At 40.3% G+C, this 22,892-nt stretch overlaps 2 protein-coding genes across 2 annotated transcripts; both read right to left on the reverse strand.

Moving 5' to 3' along the window:
- Window positions 1–1,798: 1,798 nt before the first annotated feature.
- gata5 (GATA binding protein 5) lies at window positions 1,799–11,165 on the reverse strand. The gene is made up of 6 exons (XM_085781063.1): window positions 9,655–11,165; window positions 7,620–7,789; window positions 5,077–5,205; window positions 3,781–3,865; window positions 3,536–3,666; window positions 1,799–3,068 (listed from the first exon to the last, which is right to left on the reverse strand). Exons 1-6 carry the CDS (start codon window positions 10,172–10,174, stop codon window positions 2,949–2,951), a joined length of 1,155 nt encoding a protein of 384 aa, XP_085637189.1. The 5' UTR covers window positions 10,175–11,165; the 3' UTR covers window positions 1,799–2,948.
- A 7,703-nt stretch (window positions 11,166–18,868) lies between these two features.
- LOC146984150 (protein SSUH2 homolog) lies at window positions 18,869–21,947 on the reverse strand. Its single transcript, XM_085783008.1, has 9 exons — window positions 21,925–21,947; window positions 21,088–21,217; window positions 20,726–20,786; window positions 20,427–20,584; window positions 20,328–20,337; window positions 19,754–19,811; window positions 19,322–19,427; window positions 19,131–19,238; window positions 18,869–19,050 (listed from the first exon to the last, which is right to left on the reverse strand). Exons 1-9 carry the CDS (start codon window positions 21,945–21,947, stop codon window positions 18,895–18,897), a joined length of 810 nt encoding a protein of 269 aa, XP_085639134.1. The 3' UTR covers window positions 18,869–18,894.
- Between the last annotated feature and the right edge of the window lie 945 nt (window positions 21,948–22,892).

Consider the following 22,892-nt stretch of genomic DNA (forward strand, 5'->3'; position numbering starts at 1 on the left):
TCTTTCTAAAACAGAGCCAGGACAGGGGCAGGTTGATGTTGAGATAACAGCAGCACCTCCACCCCTTCACACCTCAGAGGTTTTACTGCAACACCACTGTAATGAAGCCACTCAATTCACAGACAATTGAGTGTAAATGTAGCTGTGAGAACTGTTTGTGAGTGGAGGAGCTGAATGAAAAGAGCTGGGGCTGGTAGGTCTGTGTGTGTTTGTTTGTTTGTTTGTTTAGGGGGAATGGGCCGGGGTGCCAGTGTTAACTCTCTGAGGTTACAACTGGTGAGAATCTTCATACCTGTAGCTTGGAAAAAAAGGGTTAATTGACTTTGTTAAACCCAATATCACAGCCTACCTTAATGATGTCACCACTTTGGGCTTAGATGTGACACATTTGCGGAGATGGGGAGTTTGTATCACACTGTATTGTGGTTGTGCTCTGCTGTGATCACATCTGAGCTTCCCTCCTGCCCAACTAAAAACTCATGTGTCTGCATCTTGACGTCTCGCTGCAGCGGGCCTCTCCCAGCAACAGATAAGACGGCAACATCTTGGCCAACAGTCATAAAGCTGGGCAGTGCTGTTGGTGCAGCGGTGCCTGGATGTCGCCATGGCGGCAGTAAAGCAGCAGCCCTGTTGCTGACAGGCCTGGATTTTCCTCCATGGTGCGGCCAACTCGACACGGCCGCCATAAAGCGGCGTTGGAACACAACCTTTGGTCGACGCTGTCTGCTTGAGCAACCGGCAGGGGCACACACCCTTCTTGTACACACAAACACACACACACACACACATGGACACAGAGGTGCAGGGATCTGAATCAGAAAATACAAATATTCTGGTAAATCTTAAATGATGAGCTATGAATTTTATAAATCACATATCAGGTAAAATTGCAGAACCTTTTTGTTCAATCCATTAGTCAAGTTATGACTTGTTTCCAGCAGTAAATTGAAATGTATGTGAGTCACTTGTCAACACATGTTGTTATTGCGAGTGCAGAGTGTGTGAAAGTTATTGGGTGCAGAGACTAGTTTACAGCTATTGGTAGAGATGCTGATACTCATGCTGTTCCAAAAGGACAGCAGATACACAAATCTGATAATTTATAAATTATGACAGTTTTCTTGGAAATTCATTATTTTTCACTGCTCTAAAATAGTTTGGCTGTACAGCAAGTTACACTGTGCAACATCTGGCAACTTCTGTTGTAAAGCAGCAAATAATAAATGGTTTCTTACTAGTGTAAAATTGGCTGTTACCAAAATGTCAGCAATCTGTGTTACATTTAATATCAAGTGATATAAGGACAGTGTAGAAAGTGTTATTCATATATATTTTAAATGCACTCATATATTTTGTATGTATTTTGTTTGACAGAGATCCATTGGCATTAATGTATTTGTTTGTGTTCTACAAAGGTTTGTAACAACAGTACAGCTATTTAAAGATCTTTTCTAAATCCACTCACACCTGGTCAATAGTGGGCGATAGACAGTTCAGGTATCGTAGGAAATCGTGGTATGATAATTATTACTCTACTCTAGGGTCTAAGGGCAGAGGATGTTGTTATGATGCTGTGTAAAGCCCTTTGAGACAAACTGTTTGTAAAAACGGGCTATACAAATAAAATTGCCTTGCCTTGCCTCATAGATTAAAAGATGTAATGAAGAATTCAAATGGATTGAAATGGGCAGAACCAGCTATAAAACATAAATGATTGCAACTGCATCTTGTCATCATCATGTACACTGGAGCTGTTTGCGAGAGTCTTCTCAAAATCAAACAAATTTTCATTAATCAATTACATGAAATGTGAATCACTTTATTAACCTGAACAGATTCCAAAGAGCATCAAGAACAGAGAGAGCAGAGTTCCTCAGAACAGTATAACAATAAAATTCCCTTACATATCGGCAAAATCCAGACAATAAAATTAGATTAATATATTTAGAGTAATTTCTGTATTTTGCCTTCAAAAATATGGAGTCATTGCACTTTCATTAATGTTAAATGTTGAAATTGATAAACTTTCTGATATGTCACCATGATGTCAGAATCAAAACAACCGGTCCTGATTTTCTTTTCTTTCTTTTTTTTAAAAACAAGTCTCACGAGATGTAAGTTTACATCCGTCGTATCTTGTACAAACAAATCACGCATATAATCTTAGTGTTGTAGCTCAGGGGCCACGCGGCCCGGCAGCCCATCCACAACAGCGAGCGAGTGGGTTATAACCGGCTGGTTTTAGTGTCCGCCATGACTTTTAACTGTCCTTATCTCAACATAAATAATGTGTCTATAAAAGTTAATCATCTACATGTTGGTAATGAGACGTGTTCAACAGCAATAAAAAAAGGTATTTTATGCCCATTTTACAGGTTTCATTCTGCGATGACGCTAAAAATGTTGAAAGTGTTGTTGTCATGTTCTTGAAAACCACAAATAAAAGAAAGAAAACATCACAAAGAAAAATTGCTTATCCGCTATATAAAGGAGTTACTGTGTTTTTACATTCCACTTGATTGTCTTTGCATTGATATATTTGTAGTGTTTCTCTAAAAATAGAGATGTCTTTTAGGTAGTTTTTTGTTGAGGAAGTCCAGGGGAGCTGGGGTCAGGTCTGGGTGGGTGTGCAGGGGATAACACACACCCATCCCTTTGTAAAACTACTGTTCAGGTACCCTGTGTCCTTGTTAAGTTAAAGTATAGTCCAGGTGAGCTGCTTTGAGCCTGTCTGTCACAGCGGGGGCCCGGTACAGCCAGCAGATTAGAAGTCCTCATTTAGGTTGAGTGTGAACACATGCAGCCGTCAGATAAACTGCATGAGCCCCCCGATTTAACGCCGATAGGACGGAGTTTCTCACAGGACGAGAGAAGAGACGACCTCCGAGCTGAAGACAAAAGTGAGCTGCGTGCTGTCCGTGCGGCAGTCCTGCTGGTTTTGAAGCGGCTCAGGCTTGAGACAGAGCGCACCAGGAGTTCTGTGGAGCCATGGAGGTCGGGGTAAAAGGATAATCCTCGTATTTAATGTCCACATGTCCCGATCCTGCGCTGTCTAGCTGAGAGGCCGTCTGCAGGGAGGAGAGAGAGAGAGAGAGATGTTTCAGTTCATGCAAAATCCCCGTTCTGCACATAAAAGTCGAATGATTCATTGGTGTGAGTGAAAACAAAAACATCACGTCTCCTGTGGCTCAGATGATGTCATCAAAGCTGTTAGTCACAGAGAGATTTATTAGGCCAAAAATCAATTCATTCCAATGGTGTCAAAATGATCAGGGTGAAATAAATCAATACAAAGTTCTGAGTTTAACTCTATGAACTTTGACACGTAGATTCGCGTTGTTCACCAATAGCTAAGCTGTATTGATGCCGCTGACATCAGAGGGAGAATAGACAGCCAAAAATAGTGTGAACTGTTGCACCATCCGCTTTTATGGACTTTAGCAACCATCCGCTTCTAGCTGATGCTACCAACTTACTGTCCCATTAGCAACTGGGCTAATTGGCCTGATTTCTGTGTGTGGGAGAGGAGGGTTACCTGAGTGGCCGATGTGACCGTCTGTCCGGCGTAGGGTGAGGGGGCCATGTTGGGTTCACTCTTAATGGTGGAGGCGTGTTCTGAGACTGAGAGGGAGGTCGGGGAGCTGGTGTCAGAGGTGGCAGATCCTCCTAGAATCAACAGAGCGGCCAAATGATTTATTAGACTGATATCATCCGTGCTGATTCAGATTCATGAACATAACTAGATTGTTAAAATAATCGCTCTCCATCTGTTGGGCCTACCTGTGGGGGTTTTATTCTTTGGCATCTTGGGTTTGCGTTTCCTGGTTTGAATGCTCTCTTTCTTCATGGCCAGAGGTCGCGGCACCTGTGGGGAGGACAGCACACAACAACACACATCAATTGAGTGAACCTCTAATCGCTGATACAACACAGGCCCCTTTCATACAGAAATCCTGCTATAAGAAGACCCCCAACCATTTCACTGCCTCTTCTTGTTTACACTGAACTGAAATCGCCATATGTGATTTCAACATTCAGGCATCAGAGGTGTGTATGTGTCACCAGAGGCGCAGCTTGTGAAAGGGAGGGCAGGCAACGGACTGGGGCTGTTACAGGACCCCTGAGGCCTGACAGTCTCACATGGCAGGGAATCAAAATGCAGCTCCCTCCCTCTTTAACAACCAAATGACAATATGCAGTGAAAATGTATTGACATTGACACAATGACAATTTTTCTTTATTATGTTTAATGCTAACACTATTAAATTAAAAGATAAAATGTAGAATTTGTTTTTTGTTATTCATTATAATGCATATTTAGCCATACATTATAAATCATGGCAATTGAAAATCCTATAATAGTATTTCTAGATTTTGAAAATTCTACTACACCTTTTATAACATTATTATACTATTTAAAATAAGTTAAATGTATGGATTTTGTAAAAATCTTCATAAGTCAAAAACAGGATAATATAAATTCCTTTTAATGACACTATTTTTCCCCCATTATGAACAAAAAACAACAACATGTGTAATAAATTTGTGATTAATTGTGATTAGCTATGGACATTCATCCTTGATTGTCAGCCCTACTTATTACATAATCATTTAATGACTGCTGATTGTAAGGGGCCCTGCCAGTTTTTTTTTTTGCATAAGGCCCCAGCATTGAATTGCTACTGCAACCAACACATCAGCATCTGCGTCCTGTCCCAACATGTAGACTCTCTCTTTTACGTGACTGACCTGCTCTCGGCCTCCAGCTTAATGCTGCAACAACAATACCCCTCATCATGTTGGTAGCTTTTACACAAAACAGCAAAGGTGAAACAATCCCGCCTTAAATGGGTCTATTGTCATGACGACCCTCACACAAGCGCCCCTCCCACCCTGCAGCTCTGATAACAGTGACCACAATGCCCTTGGAGGGGGCTTTACGCTGCGCAAATAACCAACTGTTCCCTCCACTGGCGGTGGAGGTTTTTCCAGAGGAGCTGTTTGACGCACAGGAGAAGAAAGAGCACCACAAGATTCAAAATCCCCGTACGAGACCCTGCTGTGTGTGTGACCTACCCCGTGTAGCTTCATGTAGAGGCCACAGGCGTTACAGACAGGTTCTCCCTCTGCGTTGCGCCTCCACAGTGTGGTGGTGCTGGTGTGGCAGTTAGTGCAGCACAGGCCGGCTCGGCGGGGCGTGGTCTGCTACAGGTGTAGAAGGGGAAAAGACACTTTGATTAAAAACTGTTGAGTTTCTTCACATCTGAAAATAGGCCGGCAGTGAACATCATCCGTATCCTTGAACTATAGTTTGAGAAACTTGAGTTGAAATGTTCCCGTTAGTTTCAGCATGAATTACAGGATGTCAAGTCTGTGGTTTACTGCGACAATGATGAATTATCCCTCAAAATACCCACGCACAAAATTCTAATAACTCTTAATCTGCACCAGCTTTTGAGACTTAATAAAAAAATGTATGACACCATAGTGAGACTGTCAGTCGGTTTTCACACAACAAGTGTGGAGAGAAAGAACCGAGCAGGAGCAGAGAGTCACGTTGCTCTGGAGACGAGCCTGGTCTAAAAACGGCTCATCCAAGGGCAAGGTCACTGCAGGACAAATAAAAACAGAGAAAACAGCACAGCGGTGGAAGGAGAGCGGAGGGGCAACTCTCAACCACAGCTGCTCTGGTGAGGCACGTTCCTGAGAAATTTACAGCTGTGAAGCCTTGACATCCCACACATCTCACCACACCACCGCAGAGCTGTTTTCCACTCACTAAAGTGCCCTCTGACCACAGGCCGTTCCCATCTGTCAAGGAGTTTGCATTATTAATCACAGGTCCCATATTTTACACTTTTCAGTTTTTTAAATTGATGTGTTGTGAAATGATATTTGTGATTTTGTGATAAGTGATTATTCTTGGAGAACAAGAAACTTCTCTCTGGAGCTCTGGTAAGGACAGGTCAGTGAGCCAATCAGAACAGAAGAAGCTCTGAGCTTCTCTTCTGATTGGCTCACTGTTTTATGTGTGATCAAAGAAAAATATAGCAGATTTCAGGTGAAACACTCAGAGCAACTAAATCCTGTAAGGTTGGTTGTGTCCAGGTGGGTATGCTTGAGAGCAGTGACTCTATAGTTGTGACATCACAAAGTTGCATATGTCCTGATGGCTCATTTTGAGGTTCAGTTTCTGAATACACCGCATTTGTCTGTGGACTGAGAACTTTGATACTTCCAATAATGCAGATAGAAAAAATAGAAAAAAACTAGTTTTTTACTTTTGTAATTAATTTCTTTTCTTTTTAAATCAAAGGTAGCTATAATCATTAAAATGTACTCAAGAACATTAGTGGTTATCCTTGCTAATTAATTCTCATGCATGCATTTTAAAGCTCCAGCTAATCAAAGTGGCGCTTATTGGGTAATTAAATGTCTGACATTTGGCCCATTAATAATTCAGTTGATTAATATAAAACTAAAAGGCCTTTATCACAAAAGACATTTGACCTGTGGCAGTACAAAAAGCTCTGTTGTAAATAATAGAATAAAGGTTGGTTGGATTCCATTCATCTGATTCAGTTTCAGGGTGCTGCTACTGGTTTATTGTCACATTGTTGTGTTACTGGGACACTTGAATAGAACAGAGTCATTATTCATGTTGATAATAACATATTTGCTTTTCTGTTGGCTGTGAAACAGACCTTTCCAACTGATGGCGGGATTTGTGAATTCACAGCAATCTATCACCTTTGGATTTTATACCAAAAATATTTGGAGATATCTTTTGCTATGAGTCACATTTTTTCCCATCTCACTGACCTTACATTACTATTGATTAATAAATCAGAAAACACTCGAAAAGCCGTTGTACATGGGCTCGGTGTACCGTGTATTATATTACATTTAAGTTCAAAATCTTAATCTGCAGTATTACTGCTATTTCAAACAGTCTAGTTTTTTTAAGAGATATATAGTTGAATAAAGTAAAAAGTAATACAAAATTGAAACACATCTAACGTAAACCCATGAGTAAATGGTATCACATTCCACCAATGTTGACTAATTTTAGTTCACCTTTGCAATTAATCAGATCCTTTTACCTTGTTATTTTCCAACTATATAGTGATGTTAAAGGTGGATATTTCTTAGATATTTTTTTTATATATGATTTACGTATTTTTTAAAACAACTTATTTTGCTGTGTTTTGATATTTATATCACCACTAAAGATTGATGACATCTTTAGGGGTGATTCTGATAAGTGCCTTCACTATTTGAATGCTTTAAGTGAGAGAGAACTCCACTGTGTGTAAAAGAAAAAAAATCATATAACAAGTATGTTCTGTCTTTAAAATGTTACTTTAGTTAAATATTAGAAAACATAAATGTACATCTTTTGTAGAAGGACTTCTTGTTATTATATTATTAGGATATTAATAATTAAAAAAAATTGCAACATTTAGATTTCGAGTGCTTTTAATTCATTGTAAAGCATTTGGATTGTTGAAATCACATGTGAAAAGCATGACCTGCAAAATGAACATAAAACTTTAACTTGTAGCCTAAATATAAATAGTACAAGCAGGTATGTACAGTCAGTCGCCTCTCTGTCTTACCAGTCGTTTCTGTGGTTTGATGAGCGGCCTGTTGATGCCGTTCATCTTGTGGTAGAGGCCGCAGGCGTTGCACAGGTAGTGTCCGGTGCCGTCCCTGCGCCACAGCGGCGTGGACACGGAGCCGCAGTTGACGCACTCTCTGCCCTCCTGGTGCATGTCGTCCATCAGGTCTGGACAGCAGAGAAAGGAAACATGCATAGATATGAATTCAGGCTTTATAAAGAATATCTCATGTCTCTTATAATGTATTATTTATTTCTTGTCTGTTTAGCCTACTGTTGACGTGGCATTCAGCTGCAGTTTTACAGTTTTTCAGACAATCACGTATGGCCTTAATACTATACTGTAAATATTATTTGAATAGTTTTCTTCTGTCCTGATTGTGTCCTTTTTTTCTGAACTTTAACAACTCGTAGTGGAGGAGGAGGAGGGGGGAGGAAGGGGTGGGGGGGATGCGTTGGTTACGGGCCAATGCCTGATAAATCGCCAGCGGAGGAATTTAAACCTCCTCCTCCGTCCAGCGTGATGAAGAGAGATCAAACCGCCGAATGAATCAATAGGGAGACAGACAGATGGAGGGATCTGTTTAGAGAGATGAGGGGGGCGGGATGCTGGGGGAGGACGGTGCTGTTATCAGCCTGAAAGATCCTGGGGTCCCCCACCCCGTCCACCCACCACCACCACATCCACATCCATCACAGCTCTGACACACGACGGACTCCTGCCATTAATTGCCCAAATTCCTAATCCTTCAGTTTAGAGAGACAGGGGGATTGAGGGAGGGGGTGTATGGGGGCGAGAGACCAGGTCACGATAAAACTGAAGCTACTTTATTTTCTTTCAATTTGTGACTGTTCTTATTTTTCCAGAAGAAGAGGAAGAAACAGGTCACATGAGGTGAAAACCTGCAGCTTGAAACAATAAGTCGAAGTGAATATTCCAATTTATAGAAATGTTAAATAATTACAATGAATTATCATACATGTCATGTGTGTATGGGAATAAATATCACATAGGATCTAAACATAAACGGTGCATCCATTAAAACACCATTAAGCCATTTAAAATTGATATAATACAGTCTATATTAAAACTGTGTCAAACCAAGTCAAGAGGGTCAAAATAATTAAACTGGTGTGTCCCGACTGAGGTGTTAAAGAGCAGGTCATCAAACACAAGCTCCTGGAAAAAAAATCTTTTTAAAAACCTCCTCCTCTGTCTCTCTCTTTCCATTCACTTCTCATCATCAACTTCAGACGCGGTGTAAAGGTTACAGGCCCCGAGCGCCGGACCGAGGTGATAACTGCGCTGATGGTCGCGTCGATGGCTCATGTGTGGATTGAGGCCTGTCATCACAGAGCTGGACTGTTACTGGGGGATTAAATTAACATTTAGTAATTGATTGTTTCTTTTGGTTTTTGTTTTGGATGTGTATTGTCAAACTCTAATACGGAGCTGCTGGAGGATTCTCTTCCTCCACAGTGACAGGCCTCTATCAGCTATAGGCTACTCTAGTATGATAAACAACCGCAGTGTACTAGAACCTGGCCATTAGCCCTGACGAACGAAATCTCAATCAGGACATTATAACAGATATTTTCCTTTTTCTTTTTTTTTCTTTCTTTTTTTTGTGGTTTCCCGCAGTAACAAAAACAAACTCACACGATAACCTTAACGTTTGATTTAATTTATAGGCTATGACTATTTGTTGATATTTGAAGTTTTTTTATTACTGTCATATGATTGTAATAGATTAAGACAAATCAGTATGACTGAGTGAAATAATTGTATATAATTAATATGAAAACACAGATAATAATGACAGTCATAGTCTGATTTTAAAACTGATTTTTAAATGTTTTTCTTTTGGTGATATGTTTAATAGAATGATGATTATGTTTGTGATACAATACAATACATTATATGTTTTTTCATTTCATTTTTTTTTAAATAAATGATGATTCAGTACTTTTTTTTACTATTTTTTTGTTCTAGTTAGTACTTCATAGAAGTTGATCATGAGGCCTGTACTCACCCAGACTGGAGCGTCTCCCGGACAGCCCGCCCTGCCGGCCCTGCAGGCTGATCACTCCGCTTTCGAAGGGTCCTGGGGTCCAGGAGGACGTCGCCATGTCCGGGCTCACGTAAGCGTAAGGGCTGGAGTAGGAGCCTCCTACCGAGCGCACCAAGGCGCCTCCGTACTGATCGGCCCGGGCCCCGTTACCGAGCACCAGGGGGCTCTGATAGGTCGCGTCCCGGCCGGTGTTGCTGCTGACCGGCGGGCTGTGCGAGTAGGAGAACCCGTGGTGCGGGTGAGGGGAGCTGGGGGTGAAGGAGGAGCCGTCCGTGCCGGTCTGCGGCCAGCCGTGGTGCCCACCGAGGCCGTGGGACTGGTGGGGCGAGTCGCAGGTCTGCAGGTAGGACAGGGTGGGCAGCATGGCCGGGACTCTGGTGGTGGGGACGTAGACCGGAGAGCTGGCCGAGGGGTGGATGTAATTCCCGGTGTCATGCGCGTAAGGGGACTGGTTGGAGGACAAGGCCAGGCTTTGATACATTTTCACGGCTTTAACGTCCTGTTAGGAATATGGAAACAAATATATATGGATGATGTTGGGGACTGATGTTGTTGGTCCTGTGGATCTGACGATGTCCGCGTGTAAAGATTCTTCCAACTTCTCCTGAGGATTTTTCCTGAGCTTTTTTTTTTTTTTTTTTAACAGAGCCTTTAATAAATCTCTGCTGATTCCTGTCCTGTAAGAAATACATGGAGATAATTTTAATGAACATGAGAAGAAATAATAGAGCCATTCTGTGCATCATAAGCGGCATGGTTTTTATTCTAATAATCATAACTCCGTGTTTTAAATCAATGCTGTCCATTCACGCACGTGGAAAGAGTCAAGACAGAGGAAAAAAGTTGAGCATCACCATCCGTCATATTTCACCTGTATCATTGTGACTGACATGGAATTGATTAAAATGACATTAACGATCTCTGATATCTGTCCGCTCAGATAGAGGCGACTATCAGCGACCCCAGATATCCTGCCGCTCCGCGCGCCGCCTCATTAAATCATAACCATAACGGAAACCAAATCAAACAACACAACAGATAGCGAGCTCCCCTCCCGCATCTCGCGCGCACATATTTTCTATCAATAGTAACTCAAATCACATAAAAGCTTGATAATAGCACTCGCTGCGCAGGAGGGACAGCGTTTCTTTCCAAGGGCTCTCAGTGTTATTATCTCACCAGATAAGGACGCTCGGGTGATAAAGCAGTCCGGTCCTTCAGCCGTCCAAAGCCTCAGCGGAGGAGCGCACTCCACGGCAGACAGAGACGGACCAGGGAGCACCGCGCGAAGCTTCTGCAGACACACTACCTGTTTTGCGTTTGTGCGTAAAAAGTTGCGCGCAAAGTTCGGCAACAAGTGGAAACCAAAGATAGTTTTTCGTGCTCCAGGACGACTGCAGCGTCTCTCTTCCTGTCCGTATATCTGTGGAGATAGTTACTGTCGCTGATAATTGCTGATATGGGTGTGCTCCTACTCGCTCCCCTACTGGAAAATTTGTACGGGAGAAAAACACGTGACGCAGTCCTCTGCTCCGAGGTAGGCCTAGGTGGGGAGAAAGGGAAGGAGGGCGGTGTTGGGAGGGAGGGAGGGAGGGAAGGAGGGCCCCTCTGGGTGTCCGAGAGGGGAGGAGATGGTCCGAATGCTGCACAAGAAGCACCTGTATTCACCTTTATGCTGCCGTAAGACGAATTTAAATGTAATGTGTTGTATTGCAAAGGATCAACACATTTTTTAACATATGATACGTGTAGGCCGTAGATGAGTGTGTTGGGTGTGATATTAATGTTGTGTGCGTTATGGATATTTTACTGATGTGAAAATGTATTTATGCATTCATATTACGATTATTCAACCACGATTTAATTTTTACAACACTTTATTCAACAGATGTTTATAGGACAGATGTTACAGACCTGCTCTGCTCGGTGATGGCTTATTGAACACGGTAAAGGAAATCTAATAGGAAAACCAAACTGTGTTTATGTAAATTGAAGTGTTAAACTCGTCTGTTTAATTGAATCGCAGGTGACAGATCAAAACAAACACTGCAGTAAAATGTGGTGGAGGGAGAAAGTTTGCTGTGGGCTTTTTTATGATGAGATAACTGAATGAGTTCTCTGTAAAAGCTGCAGTACGATAAGAAACACGAGCAGGAACCAACACAACAATAACCTCACATATCACAGCTCAGGGAAACTCGAGGGAATCGTTTTATGAAGGAATAAAAGATTGATGGTCACTGAAATAAAATAAAATAAAATAAAACAGGAACAGTATAACGTATCATTTTACAATGTCGTTATTGCTAATAGAATTTTATTTATTCATTTATTTTTTTCAAACAGTCCAATAATCTTGCGCTGATCCGGACTTGTATTAAAACGTTAAGATGATGCGTATGATTTCGCAGGTTGTAGCAGTTTTTATTTTCAAATTGAACCAATAAACGAACATGAATACAGGATTTATTATTTTTTAGTAAAGGCTTTGAAAATGAATTCAACTCCTCATGTGTGGAAATAATATCTCGGTGACATAAAATATGTCCTGACTGATTAAAGAAAATATTAGATTAATGTGAAAAGCCTTTTTAAAGATGATTTTTCATATGCACATTCAAATTTTAAAGATCATGATAGAAATTTTGAAGAGTTGCTATTTAGGGAGGAATGGAGAAAGTTCAAAGTTTCAAGCTGCTGGGGCTTATTTTCGATTTCACATATTACATAATCTGTAATGTTCATTGATAAATAAACAATAAAGCGATACTGCAGTTTTTAATCTCTCTCGCGTCGCTTCCGTTGATGAATCCTTCCTGAAGTTTTCCACATCCTCCACGGAGTCTGTCTGTCTGCGGCTCCTCTTCCTCTGACGGCCGAGCGCGTTGTGAAACAGCTTCGCACTCAGTGACGCCTGCAGACATTTTTTTTTAAATTTTTATTTATACAGTCAGTTCACATAAGAAAATAATTAGGTATGTTGCGTAATAATCCATCATGCTGCCTTTTATGCTGGGAGGGAAACGAGGGGGGATTTTTAAAAAATATGCATTTGAATTCTGAAAACGAAAAAAAAACAAACACACATTGGAAATCATATTTTTTCTCTTTAATTTTTATTTTTAATCGATGTTAGCACAAGCCAGTGAATGATATTAGGCCCAATTAAAATACAATATCATCGGATGTCCTTTTTCTTTGAACATTAAAACAAAAGAAGGAGAAATAAAAGAGGTTTATTAAGATATTTATGTTCATGCAAACATCCTAAGTAACAAGTATATTTATCACTGCAGGTAATCTGACTCTTATCTTAACTCTCTATTCTAATCATAATTGGGAACTCATCAGCCAACACGTTTATAACCTTTGACATGAACTATGGTTTGGATAAGACACTGATTTAAGTGCACTGATGTCACCTATCTCATGCAATATTATCCACAGATAAACAATTTATGTAGATTATAATATGTAATTTAATGTAGATACATGAACAGAAAACCTATCACATTTGCACATCATTAAGCGTATGACGCTGGTTGTAGGTTGAAACCTTTCCTGCAGTTTTCTGCAGAAAAAGGTGGTCAGGATGAGTCACATCACTGTGCAGCAGCAGCGGCAGCAGCAGCAGCAGCAGGCAGCAGGGTAATCCTCAGCACTGACTTTCAGCTCTACCCCATACACAAAAAACACATGTGACTCCCCCCTCCATTCATAGGTCACCTTGCTAATGGGAAGTAGCACGATGGTTTGACGCTGAACAGAGAGAAAAAGGAAGGCTGATCAATGAGATGAAGTCATTCCACACAAGAATATCAGACTGAAAGAAAAATATACCTGCTGTAAAATGCGTGAACCTTGCAAATACTTCCCTCGGTGCTTTCTGAGGAGCCTGTTTGAAGCCTGGATAATGGCAAGGTTAGGGAACGATATCGCTGGATAAACCTGCATCACACAACATCTCATGATGTGACTCTTTCTCACTGTCAGATAATTATTTGTCCTTTGTCCAGAGTTTTGACCTTTACCATGTTGTTAGTTTCTTTAAACACCTCCATCCCTGGCACTTTGTCCAGTTTGGTCATATTTAAACCACTGGCTTGTTCAACTGTGTGGGTTTCTATGTTGTTCACCCTGCAGAGGTGCAAACATAATGGAACAAGATGAGTTTGAAACATGCGTTACATTCATGATGGAATGTTAGCAGCCGAAATTAACTTAAGAAGGTAAAGAAAGGGACACATAGCCAAAAAAGTTTCACTGACCACTTTACAACGAGGTTGATAGCGACTACGACCTTTCTTCTGCCCGCACAGTTAGAACATATGGTTTTACCCACGCCTCTGCACATTGAGCAACTGGCAGAAAAAAAATACATCCATGTCATTGTATTAAAAAATGTCAGCATTGTGTGATATGTTCCAAATGTGATTAAAAAAGAGGAAAAACAAAACTTGCATTCTCCTCCCACATCCGTTGCACATGTAGCAAATTGACTCGTTATAAGGAATTCGACCCTCCCCATTGCAACTAAGGCACGTTATCTGAAAATACATGATACACAAGATGAGCATGGCAGCCTGTGTGTAAACTCACTTCATCAAAACATGTGATGGTTACTTACTGTCCGCTCCCCACCGCACATCATGCATGTTTTTACCCCCCTGCCACGACAGTTACTGCAATCCTGTCAATAACATGTTGTAGTTAAAGGCTGCTGAAAGGTCGTCACTCAAACAACAGAAACACAAAATGTACAGAGTGAAAATGAAGCAAAATGTATGTAAAGGGAAATCAGTTTGTTAGTGGTTTAGATCAGTGAACTCGCTGACATTTAGGGCTCTAATAAGCTAGGCGCAGGGTGGTGAACCCTAATGCTAATTCATGCTAATTTCGTCCAGGGCAACACCGCGCACAGTCAATTTGGCAACTTGGTAGACTGAAGTGTGGCAAAATGGCTGTGGTGGCACAGCAGGGGGAGGTGTCGACAGATTCAGCTTGGCACAGTGACATTTTCGTGTCAAAAGGCTGCGCCGAAGGTGTGTCGAAACCTCGCCAACTCCAACCTGGTCTACATTCATCTTTGTTACACGAGGTACTAAATGTGAGTGTCTTTATATTTTTTTCACTGGGTAACGGTTCTCAGTGTATCAGGGCAAACCTGATTAACAATATGTAGCCTCCTCAAAGACTATTTTTGCTTCAGTCTGTGGATGTTTGTTTGCGTTACCATATATTTGGCCACTGTGAGCTTGGACCTCCCAGACCAAAACAACTTGATGCTATACTCTGGTTAAGCCGGTGCATATTCTGTGTTTAAGTGTTTGCCGATGATGCTGTGATATTAACAGTTTCCCCATGGCTGAAGGGATGTAGCATGTCCAGTACCTTCACAGTCGCTGTGTTTGGCACCTCAATGATTTTACTTCCATAGTGGAAAAAGGGAGGGCCATCAATTGGAATCTCCCATGGCCTTGGAGGTTGTCTGCCAGTTTCTATGACCTCACCTGACAGAAACATACAGTACGTGGAGAAACATTAAATGCATTGTTGTTTAAGACAAATACATCTGAGAATCTGAAATAGTGAGTGTTTTTCTCGTCTGTGTGTTTGAGAAAAGAGCTTTACCAAAGTACGGCCTTTGACTCCGCTGTGTAGTTCGTGTCTCTGTAAAGGTCTCCAGGTGATACTGTTAGAGGCAAGATGGGCCAGTGCATTTAATTAACTTAAATTCTCATTTCAAGTTAATTTACCAATTTAACAACATGTCTCATATTTTCTACCTTAAGTTTCTTGAACATTAGAAAAACACAAGCAACAAGTGTCAAATAACCAAAGAGCCCTTCAGGACACATTAAAGATCGCTCATATTTACTATTGAGAGGTGGTGTGAGCTGCATTTAAGGACCACATCCTCTATAACTGTAGTGCCACCAGTTTCATAATGGACAGCATATGTTTCTTAGATTGACTATAAATGGGAAAATGAGATCGGATCAGTTACAGACTCATGTAAACCCTCCCTCTTACCCTGTATGTACTGAAGTCCTCCATGTTAGTGATCACTCCCTCCTCTGCTGGCCTCTTGCTGTAGCAACATTTCTCTGATGCGTACTTGATGAAGGCTTGTTGAGCATTTTCTCTGCTGAGGGGTTGGATGCTGTAAAACAACAGTAACACATTTCCTAAGAAATGACCATGCACATGACATGCAGAATGTCTTTTTTAGGTTTACATTTTCCAATTAGGGTGATGAATGTTGGGGTTCTCTCTGACAGTATCACATCTTGGCCTTACCATGTAAAGTGCCTTGAGATGATGCATTGTATGAATTGGTATTAGAAAAATAAAAATTGTTGTTGCCTTTTAGGGATGCACTGTATGCAGATAATGTTGTGTCTGCTTGACTTGTATCAACTTTTGACACAGCAGAGAACATTGGAAGTCTGTCAACATGTTTAAGACACTTAATGGGTCCTGATCAATATGTGACATCTTACTGTGATTGCCTTCATCAAATTTTACCCATTGGTTTTTGTAGTTATCCCTTCTTCCCCCTTTCCTATAGTAATTTTAATTAATTATTATTTTTTATTTCTCATTTAGAATTAATGATGCATAACGGCTTCTTCACTATTCTTAATCCATGTGACCATTTCTTTTGTTGGTTTTTCATAATAACCTACATTTAATTACCTTAAAATGACCTCTGATAAACATGATTCAGTGAAAGGGATAAGAACATGCACAACTTGCACTGACTTAAATATATTAGGAGCCCTACTTCTAGACTGGATGCGATTGGTTGGACAACGCAGGAGGGTGACAGAGCCCATCTTTAACAGGTGAAGACATGAACGTCATGTGACATCACTCTTTTCTGTTCAGTGGAGTCATAATGATTAACTATTAAACACGTCAGTCTTGGCAGCTGTTCACTGTACCTTCACCCTCTGTTATTCAATTCAATCAGTCTTTATTATCCCCAAGGGGGCAATTGTCTGTGCAACAGTGGTCTACACTTACACAACGTGCACATACAGAAAAATAAGCAACACACTACAAAATAATACGTGTTGCGCAATAAATAAATAAATACTCATACAGTGGGAGCGTTAAGAGGAATTCATGAGGGCTATCGCCACAGGGATAAAAGAGTTTTTATGGCGATTAGTCTTGCACTTGGGGATTTCCTCATAGCCAGTAGCTACTGCCCTATATTGAGGTTAGACGCATGCTGGGCATGAATGATCATATTAGTAGGTTTGACATCTCACAAAGTATAAATAAGTAAGATGGATTCTGTAAAGTTATGAATTAATATTAAACTAGGTTATTGCTTTGAAATATCTATTTTATTCTCATAGTTAAAGTTTCATGATATTATTTCATGTTAATAATTTTCATTCCAAATATCTTAGCATTCTCTTTTTTTTCTCTCAATGACTCTTTTCTTACTTTTCATGATCCTAGAATTTGTCACGCCAATCAGATGCCTCTGTCACTGCGAGCAGCCTTACTCAACACCCACTCAAGAATCACCATTATAATCTCCAAAAACATTAACATTCTGTAAAAACATGACATAATCTAAAAAGGACAACACTTCCATCCCACAAAGTCTGAAATCAAAGAATATCAAGCTGTGAATGGTACGAATAACTACTTCCAACAACTTAGGCACAGATGCTGTACTAACACACTCACCTTTCTCGCAACAGAGGATCCATTTTCACCAACTTCACCTATGATTTCCAAACTGTGTGCTACACACACAACAACGCTCTGTGAAATTTACTATTTCCTGACCAAATGAACATCCTGTGTGTATGTGTGTTTGTGTGTGTGTGTGTGTGTGTGTGTGTGTATGTGTGCACATATGTGGCATTTAAGTAAAGTCATTTCCGCCAGTTAACCACAGTGCCGCTTAAGGGGAAAAAAAATGTCCGTGTTCTCCTTTCTGTCTGTTTCTGTTTGTCTCTTACTTTCTTTTGCAGCAATGGTCGCATCCAGGCAATTTTAGGCAAAATTAGACAATTTAAAAGTGAAATTCCAAAGCTGAAGCACCTTGATTTGTTATGAATTTTCAAAGTTTTGAAATTTAGAGGCTTGCTGTAGCGCCGCCATCAGGACTATTGTATTGTGTTTTCCTGTTGTGGACATGTGGCATATGGGACTGGACCTTTGTGAAAAGTATGGGTAGATATCTTATATGGAAATGTTGCACAAGATGAGGCTTGAACGCACAATCTTCAACACCAACAACCATCCTCTATCTCACTGAGCTAATTAGCAAGTGGAAATGTCACAAATAGCTTCACAAATTGACTAAGCCAGTCAGTCACCCATGTGCAAGACAGCAGCTGTTAGCATGTATAGGCAGATTTCAAATTGCTGTCAAAAAATCAGTTATTAAGACAAAAATCTGAAAATACACAATTAAAGTAGCATCAAGACAGCATAGAGATGTTGGTAATTTGGTTTTAAGAATGATTTATTGGCTCTATAAGTGAAAAACTGATGCCATTTATGCATTCACTGCCCTAGCTGGGGCTTGAACTCACAAAGCAACATATATCTCTCTGAGCTAATTGGCTCAAAATAGCACCTGTTGTGTGGCCTCACATATCATATTATAGACATAATCTACCATGACTTCAAAATTGTGTCATTTTTTAAAGAAATGAAAATTGAAAATGTTTTTAGCAAGAATTTGCAAGTATAAATTTACAATACCAGTTAACAGTCAAACATTTTGATGCACTGTAGGCTCAGTTTCCAATACATCAAAAATCTGTGTGGATCCTTTGTGTAGGACAGTCTGAAGATGCTCTGTAGCAAGTTTGGTGTCAATTGAGCAAAGATAGATTTAACAAGTTTTACAGTTTTTGAAAAAAACAGAATGATGGATGGATTAAAAATTCAAATCATAATTGGGAACTCATCAGCCAACACGTTTATAACATTTGACATGAACTACGGTTTGGATAAGACACTGATTTAAGAGGACTGATGTCACCTATCTCATGCAATATTGTCCACAGATAAACAATTAAATGTAGATTATAATAGGTCATTTACACAGGAATAGAAAAAATATCACATTTGCACATTATGAAGCGTATGACACTGGTTGTAGGTTGAAACCTTTTTCTCTGATGAAATATTTCAAAATGCATAAATGGTGGTCAGGATGAGTCACATCACTGTGCAGCAGCAGCAGCAGCAGCAGCAGGCAGCAGGGTAATCCTCAGCACTGACTTTCAGCTCTACCCCATACACAAAAAACACATGTGACTCCTCCCTCCATTCGTAGGTCACCTTGCTAATGGGAAGCAGCTCGATGGTTTGACGCTGAATGGGGAGAAAAAGGAAGGCTGATCAATGAGACGAAGTCATTCCACATAAGAATATCAGACTGAAAGAAAATATACCTGCTGTAAAATGCGTGAACCTTGCGAATACTTCTCTCGGTGCTTTCTGAGGAGCCTGTTTGAAGCCAGGACAATGGCAAGGTCACGGAACGATGTAGCTGGATAAACCTGCATGACACAACATCTTATGATATGACTCTTTCCCACTGTCAGATAATTATTTGTCCTTTGTCCAGAGTTGTGACCGTTACCATGTTGTTAGTTTCTTTAAACACCGCCATCCCTGGCACTTTGTCCAGTTTGGCCATCTTTAAACCACTGGCTTGTTCAACTGTGTGGGTTTCTATGTTGTTCACCCTGCAGAGGTGCAAACATATGAAACAAGTTGAGTTTATATGCACAGCACCTTTTGAACTTTGCTCTTCACTTACTTACATTCATGATGGAATGTTAGCAGCCGAAACGGACTAAAGAAGATAAAGAAAGGGAAACATAGCCAAAAAAATTTCACTGACCACTTCACAACGAGGTTCATAGCGACTATGATCTTTGTTCTGCCTGCACAGTAACAACATGTGATAGTACCCGCCCCTTTGCACGACCGGCACCTGGTAGGAAAAAAATATACATCCAATTGTGTGGTCTGTTCAAAATGTGATTTAAATAAGAAAAACAAAACTTACCTAGTCTTCCCAGATCCAATGCACATCATGCATATTGACTGGTCAAAAACCGATCGACCTGTCCCACCGCAATAAGAGCAACTTACCTGAAAATACATACAGTAATAAACTTACATATGAGCAAACCTGTGCATAAACTCACATCAAAACCTGTGATGGTCACTTACTTTCCTCCTCCCACAGCACTTCAGGCAGGTTTTTACCCCCAAGCCAAAACAGTAACTGCAAATCTGTCAATAGCATGTTGTAGTTAAAGGCAGTTGAAAGGTCGTCACTGAAACCAGTGAAAATGAAGCAAAATGTATATGAAGGGAAATCAGGTTTAGATCATACAGTGAACTTGCTGACATTTAGAGTTGAGAAGATTGACACCAGCCTCAGGAGCCACAGCTGGTTGTAGCATGGTTCTGTATAGGTTGATGAAGTTCACCTACCAATCCCGCTTAACCCTCCTGTTACCTTCAAATTTACACCTTTTATCCTTGGGATCAACTCGACCCCAGCAATTTAACTAATATTTAATTTATTTAAAAAACAACTGTAAAACCAACAAATGTGGGGATGTAGCCCTTACTGTAGGCGCCCTACAAAGCAAACATGAAAGATAACAGGATACATTAATGAATTCAATTAATCTATAACTTTATTTTTTTTTCGGTGATGCTGTATTTACAGTTTCCCCATGGCTGAAGGGATGTAGCATGTCCAGTACCTTCACAGACGCTGTGTTTGGCACCTCAATGATTTTACTTCCATCTTGGAAAAAGGGCGGGCCATCAATTGGAATTTCCCATGGCCTTGGAGGTTGTCCATCAATTTCTATTACCTCACCTGACAGAAACATACAGTATGTGGAGAAACAGTAAATGCATTGTTGTTTAAGACAAATACTGGTACAACTGAGAATAAAATCTAGAATCTATAATGGTGAGCATTTTTCTCTTGTCTGTGTGTTTGAGAAAAGAGCTTTACCAAAGTACGGCCTTGTACTCCACTCTGTAGTTCGTGTCTCTGTAAATGTCTCCAGGCGATACTGTTAGAGGCAAAATTGGGCAGTGTATTTAATCAATTTAAATTGTAATTTCAAGTTAATTTACAACATTTAACAACATGTCTCATATTTTCAACCTTAGGTTTCTTGAACATTAGTAAAACGTGTCAAAGAACCAAAAAACCTTCAGGACACATCTAAGATCGCTCATATTTACTAAGAGCTCCGGGAGATGACGTCACACAGCCCCGAAGAGCGTCGGGGTTCTATACAACCTGTCGGGGTTTATTTCTCCATAACAACCTCCGAACTATATCCCTTACATGTAAACCCTCCCTCTTACCCTGTATGTACTAAAGTCCTCCATGTTAGTGATCACTCCCTCCTCTGCTGGCCTCTTGCTGTAACAACATTTCTCTGATGCGTACTTGATGAAGGCTTGTTGAGCATGTTCTTTGCTGAGAGCTTGGATGCTGTAAAACAACAGTAACACATTTCTCAAGAAATGATCATGGACATGCAGAATGTCTTTTTTAGGTTTACATTTTCAAATTAGGCCGATGATTGTTGGGTTTCTCTCTATAATAATATCAGATCTTGGGCTAACCCTGTAAAGTGCCTTGAGATGATGCATTGTATGAATTGGAAACGTGATTCAATTAAACTTGAACTGATTGGTTGAATTTGTTGAGGCTCTTGGTTGGAAAACACAGGAGGGTGACAGAGCCGATCTGGGACACTTGAAGACACAAACGTCATGTGACATCACTCTTTTCTGTTCAGTCGAGTAATAATGATTAACTATTAAACAAGCCATCTTGGCAGCTGCATAGGCGGTCTGTTTAATGTACTTTCACCCTCGGTAGCATTTCCTCATAGCCAGGTATACTGTCCTATATCGAGGTTGGATGCATGCTAGATATGAATGATTTGTTTAGATTAGATTAATTAAATGATGTGAATGTATTGTGTAAAAATATGTGAATGAATGTCAAATTAATATTAATATTTTGAAATGAACTGAAAATAACTTAAACTCAGGTTATTGCTTCATCACATGCCTCTGCCACTCTTAGCAGCCTCACTCAACACCCCCAAGAATCACCATTAAATATTCCATAAAAAACATGAAATAATCCAAACAGGACAACACAGATACAGCTGTAGGCAACACACTCACCTTCCTTGCGATGGAGGATACATTTTCTCCAACTTCACCTATGGATTTCCAAACTGTGTGCTACACCCAAGAATGTCGCTCAAGTTCTGAAAAGGTGGAATTTGCAGGAAACCACTCTTCTCTTTGGTAACTTCCCCACAGATTGACAAAGTTCTGTATGTTGGTCAGGACTCAGCTTTAGAACAACCCGCTAGAGGAGGAAAGGCAGAGTTGGTCACTTTAGACTCTAGACTTTTTATTGTCCCTTATTTAGGGGACTCTTCATTCCACCACAAGGATAAAGCAAACACAGACACACATAGCACCTACTAGCACCTCATTTAAACAACATTAAAATCCATTTTATAGACTTCCTTTCATTTTATAGGCTACCACTTTGTATTGCTTTTAAACTACATCTACCCACTCTAATGTCTTCCCTCTTTAACTTATTCCCGTCCTGCTCTTGTTCCACTTGACTATTCCACTCTTTGGTTGTGCTTTAAATGGCCTATTATTGCATTTGTTGTCATTTCCAACTCACACAATTTCCACCAACACTTTGTATCTGGGCAGAGTTTCACTGTTATCTTCCTCCAGTACTGACTGACAGCCAGATGATTTTGTGTATGTCTGCCAGAATTGGCCCAGATGTAGAGAATCGGACAGTCATACTGTATGGGCCAGATATGGGCAGAACTGCTTGTGAGTGAATAAGCATTATGGGCTGGATTAATTCATATTCATCATGAATTACCTGTTAATACTGTACAAGAAGTACAGGAACATTTAAGTTGTTGTTGAAAAACACATGTATATACATTAATGTAATTACATTAAACAGTGAATATACAGAATTTAAAAGTTCTTAACTGAGAGAACAAAATAGATTTTTAATAAAAAAATGTATAAATAAAGAAATAAAAACATAACTAACCAAATGAGCATCGGCTATTCTTCGTCTTGCATAACAAATACATTTCGAAACG

Source organism: Trachurus japonicus, chromosome 7, assembly GCF_045865225.1.
Source record: "Trachurus japonicus isolate A0001 chromosome 7, Traja_1.0".
NCBI lineage: Eukaryota > Metazoa > Chordata > Actinopteri > Carangiformes > Carangidae > Trachurus > Trachurus japonicus.

Excerpts from the sequence above, each read along its gene's own strand:
- LOC146984150 (XM_085783008.1), bottom strand. The coding sequence starts at position 21,947 with ATGTATCCTCCATCGCAAGGAAG. Across the intron at positions 21,218-21,924 it reads TATCCTCCATCGCAAGGAAG|CATCCAAGCTCTCAGCAAAG; the intron begins GTGAGTGTGTTG and ends GTTGTTTTACAG. Across the intron at positions 19,428-19,753 it reads ATTGGATCTGGGAAGACTAG|GGTGAACAACATAGAAACCC; the intron begins GTAAGTTTTGTT and ends GCACCTCTGCAG.
- gata5 (XM_085781063.1), bottom strand. The coding sequence starts at position 10,174 with ATGTATCAAAGCCTGGCCTTGTCCTCCAACCAGTCCCCTTACGCGCAT. Across the intron at positions 7,790-9,654 it reads CGGGAGACGCTCCAGTCTGG|ACCTGATGGACGACATGCAC; the intron begins GTGAGTACAGGC and ends TCTGCTGTCCAG. Across the intron at positions 3,866-5,076 it reads TCTACATGAAGCTACACGGG|GTGCCGCGACCTCTGGCCAT; the intron begins GTAGGTCACACA and ends TCCTCCCCACAG.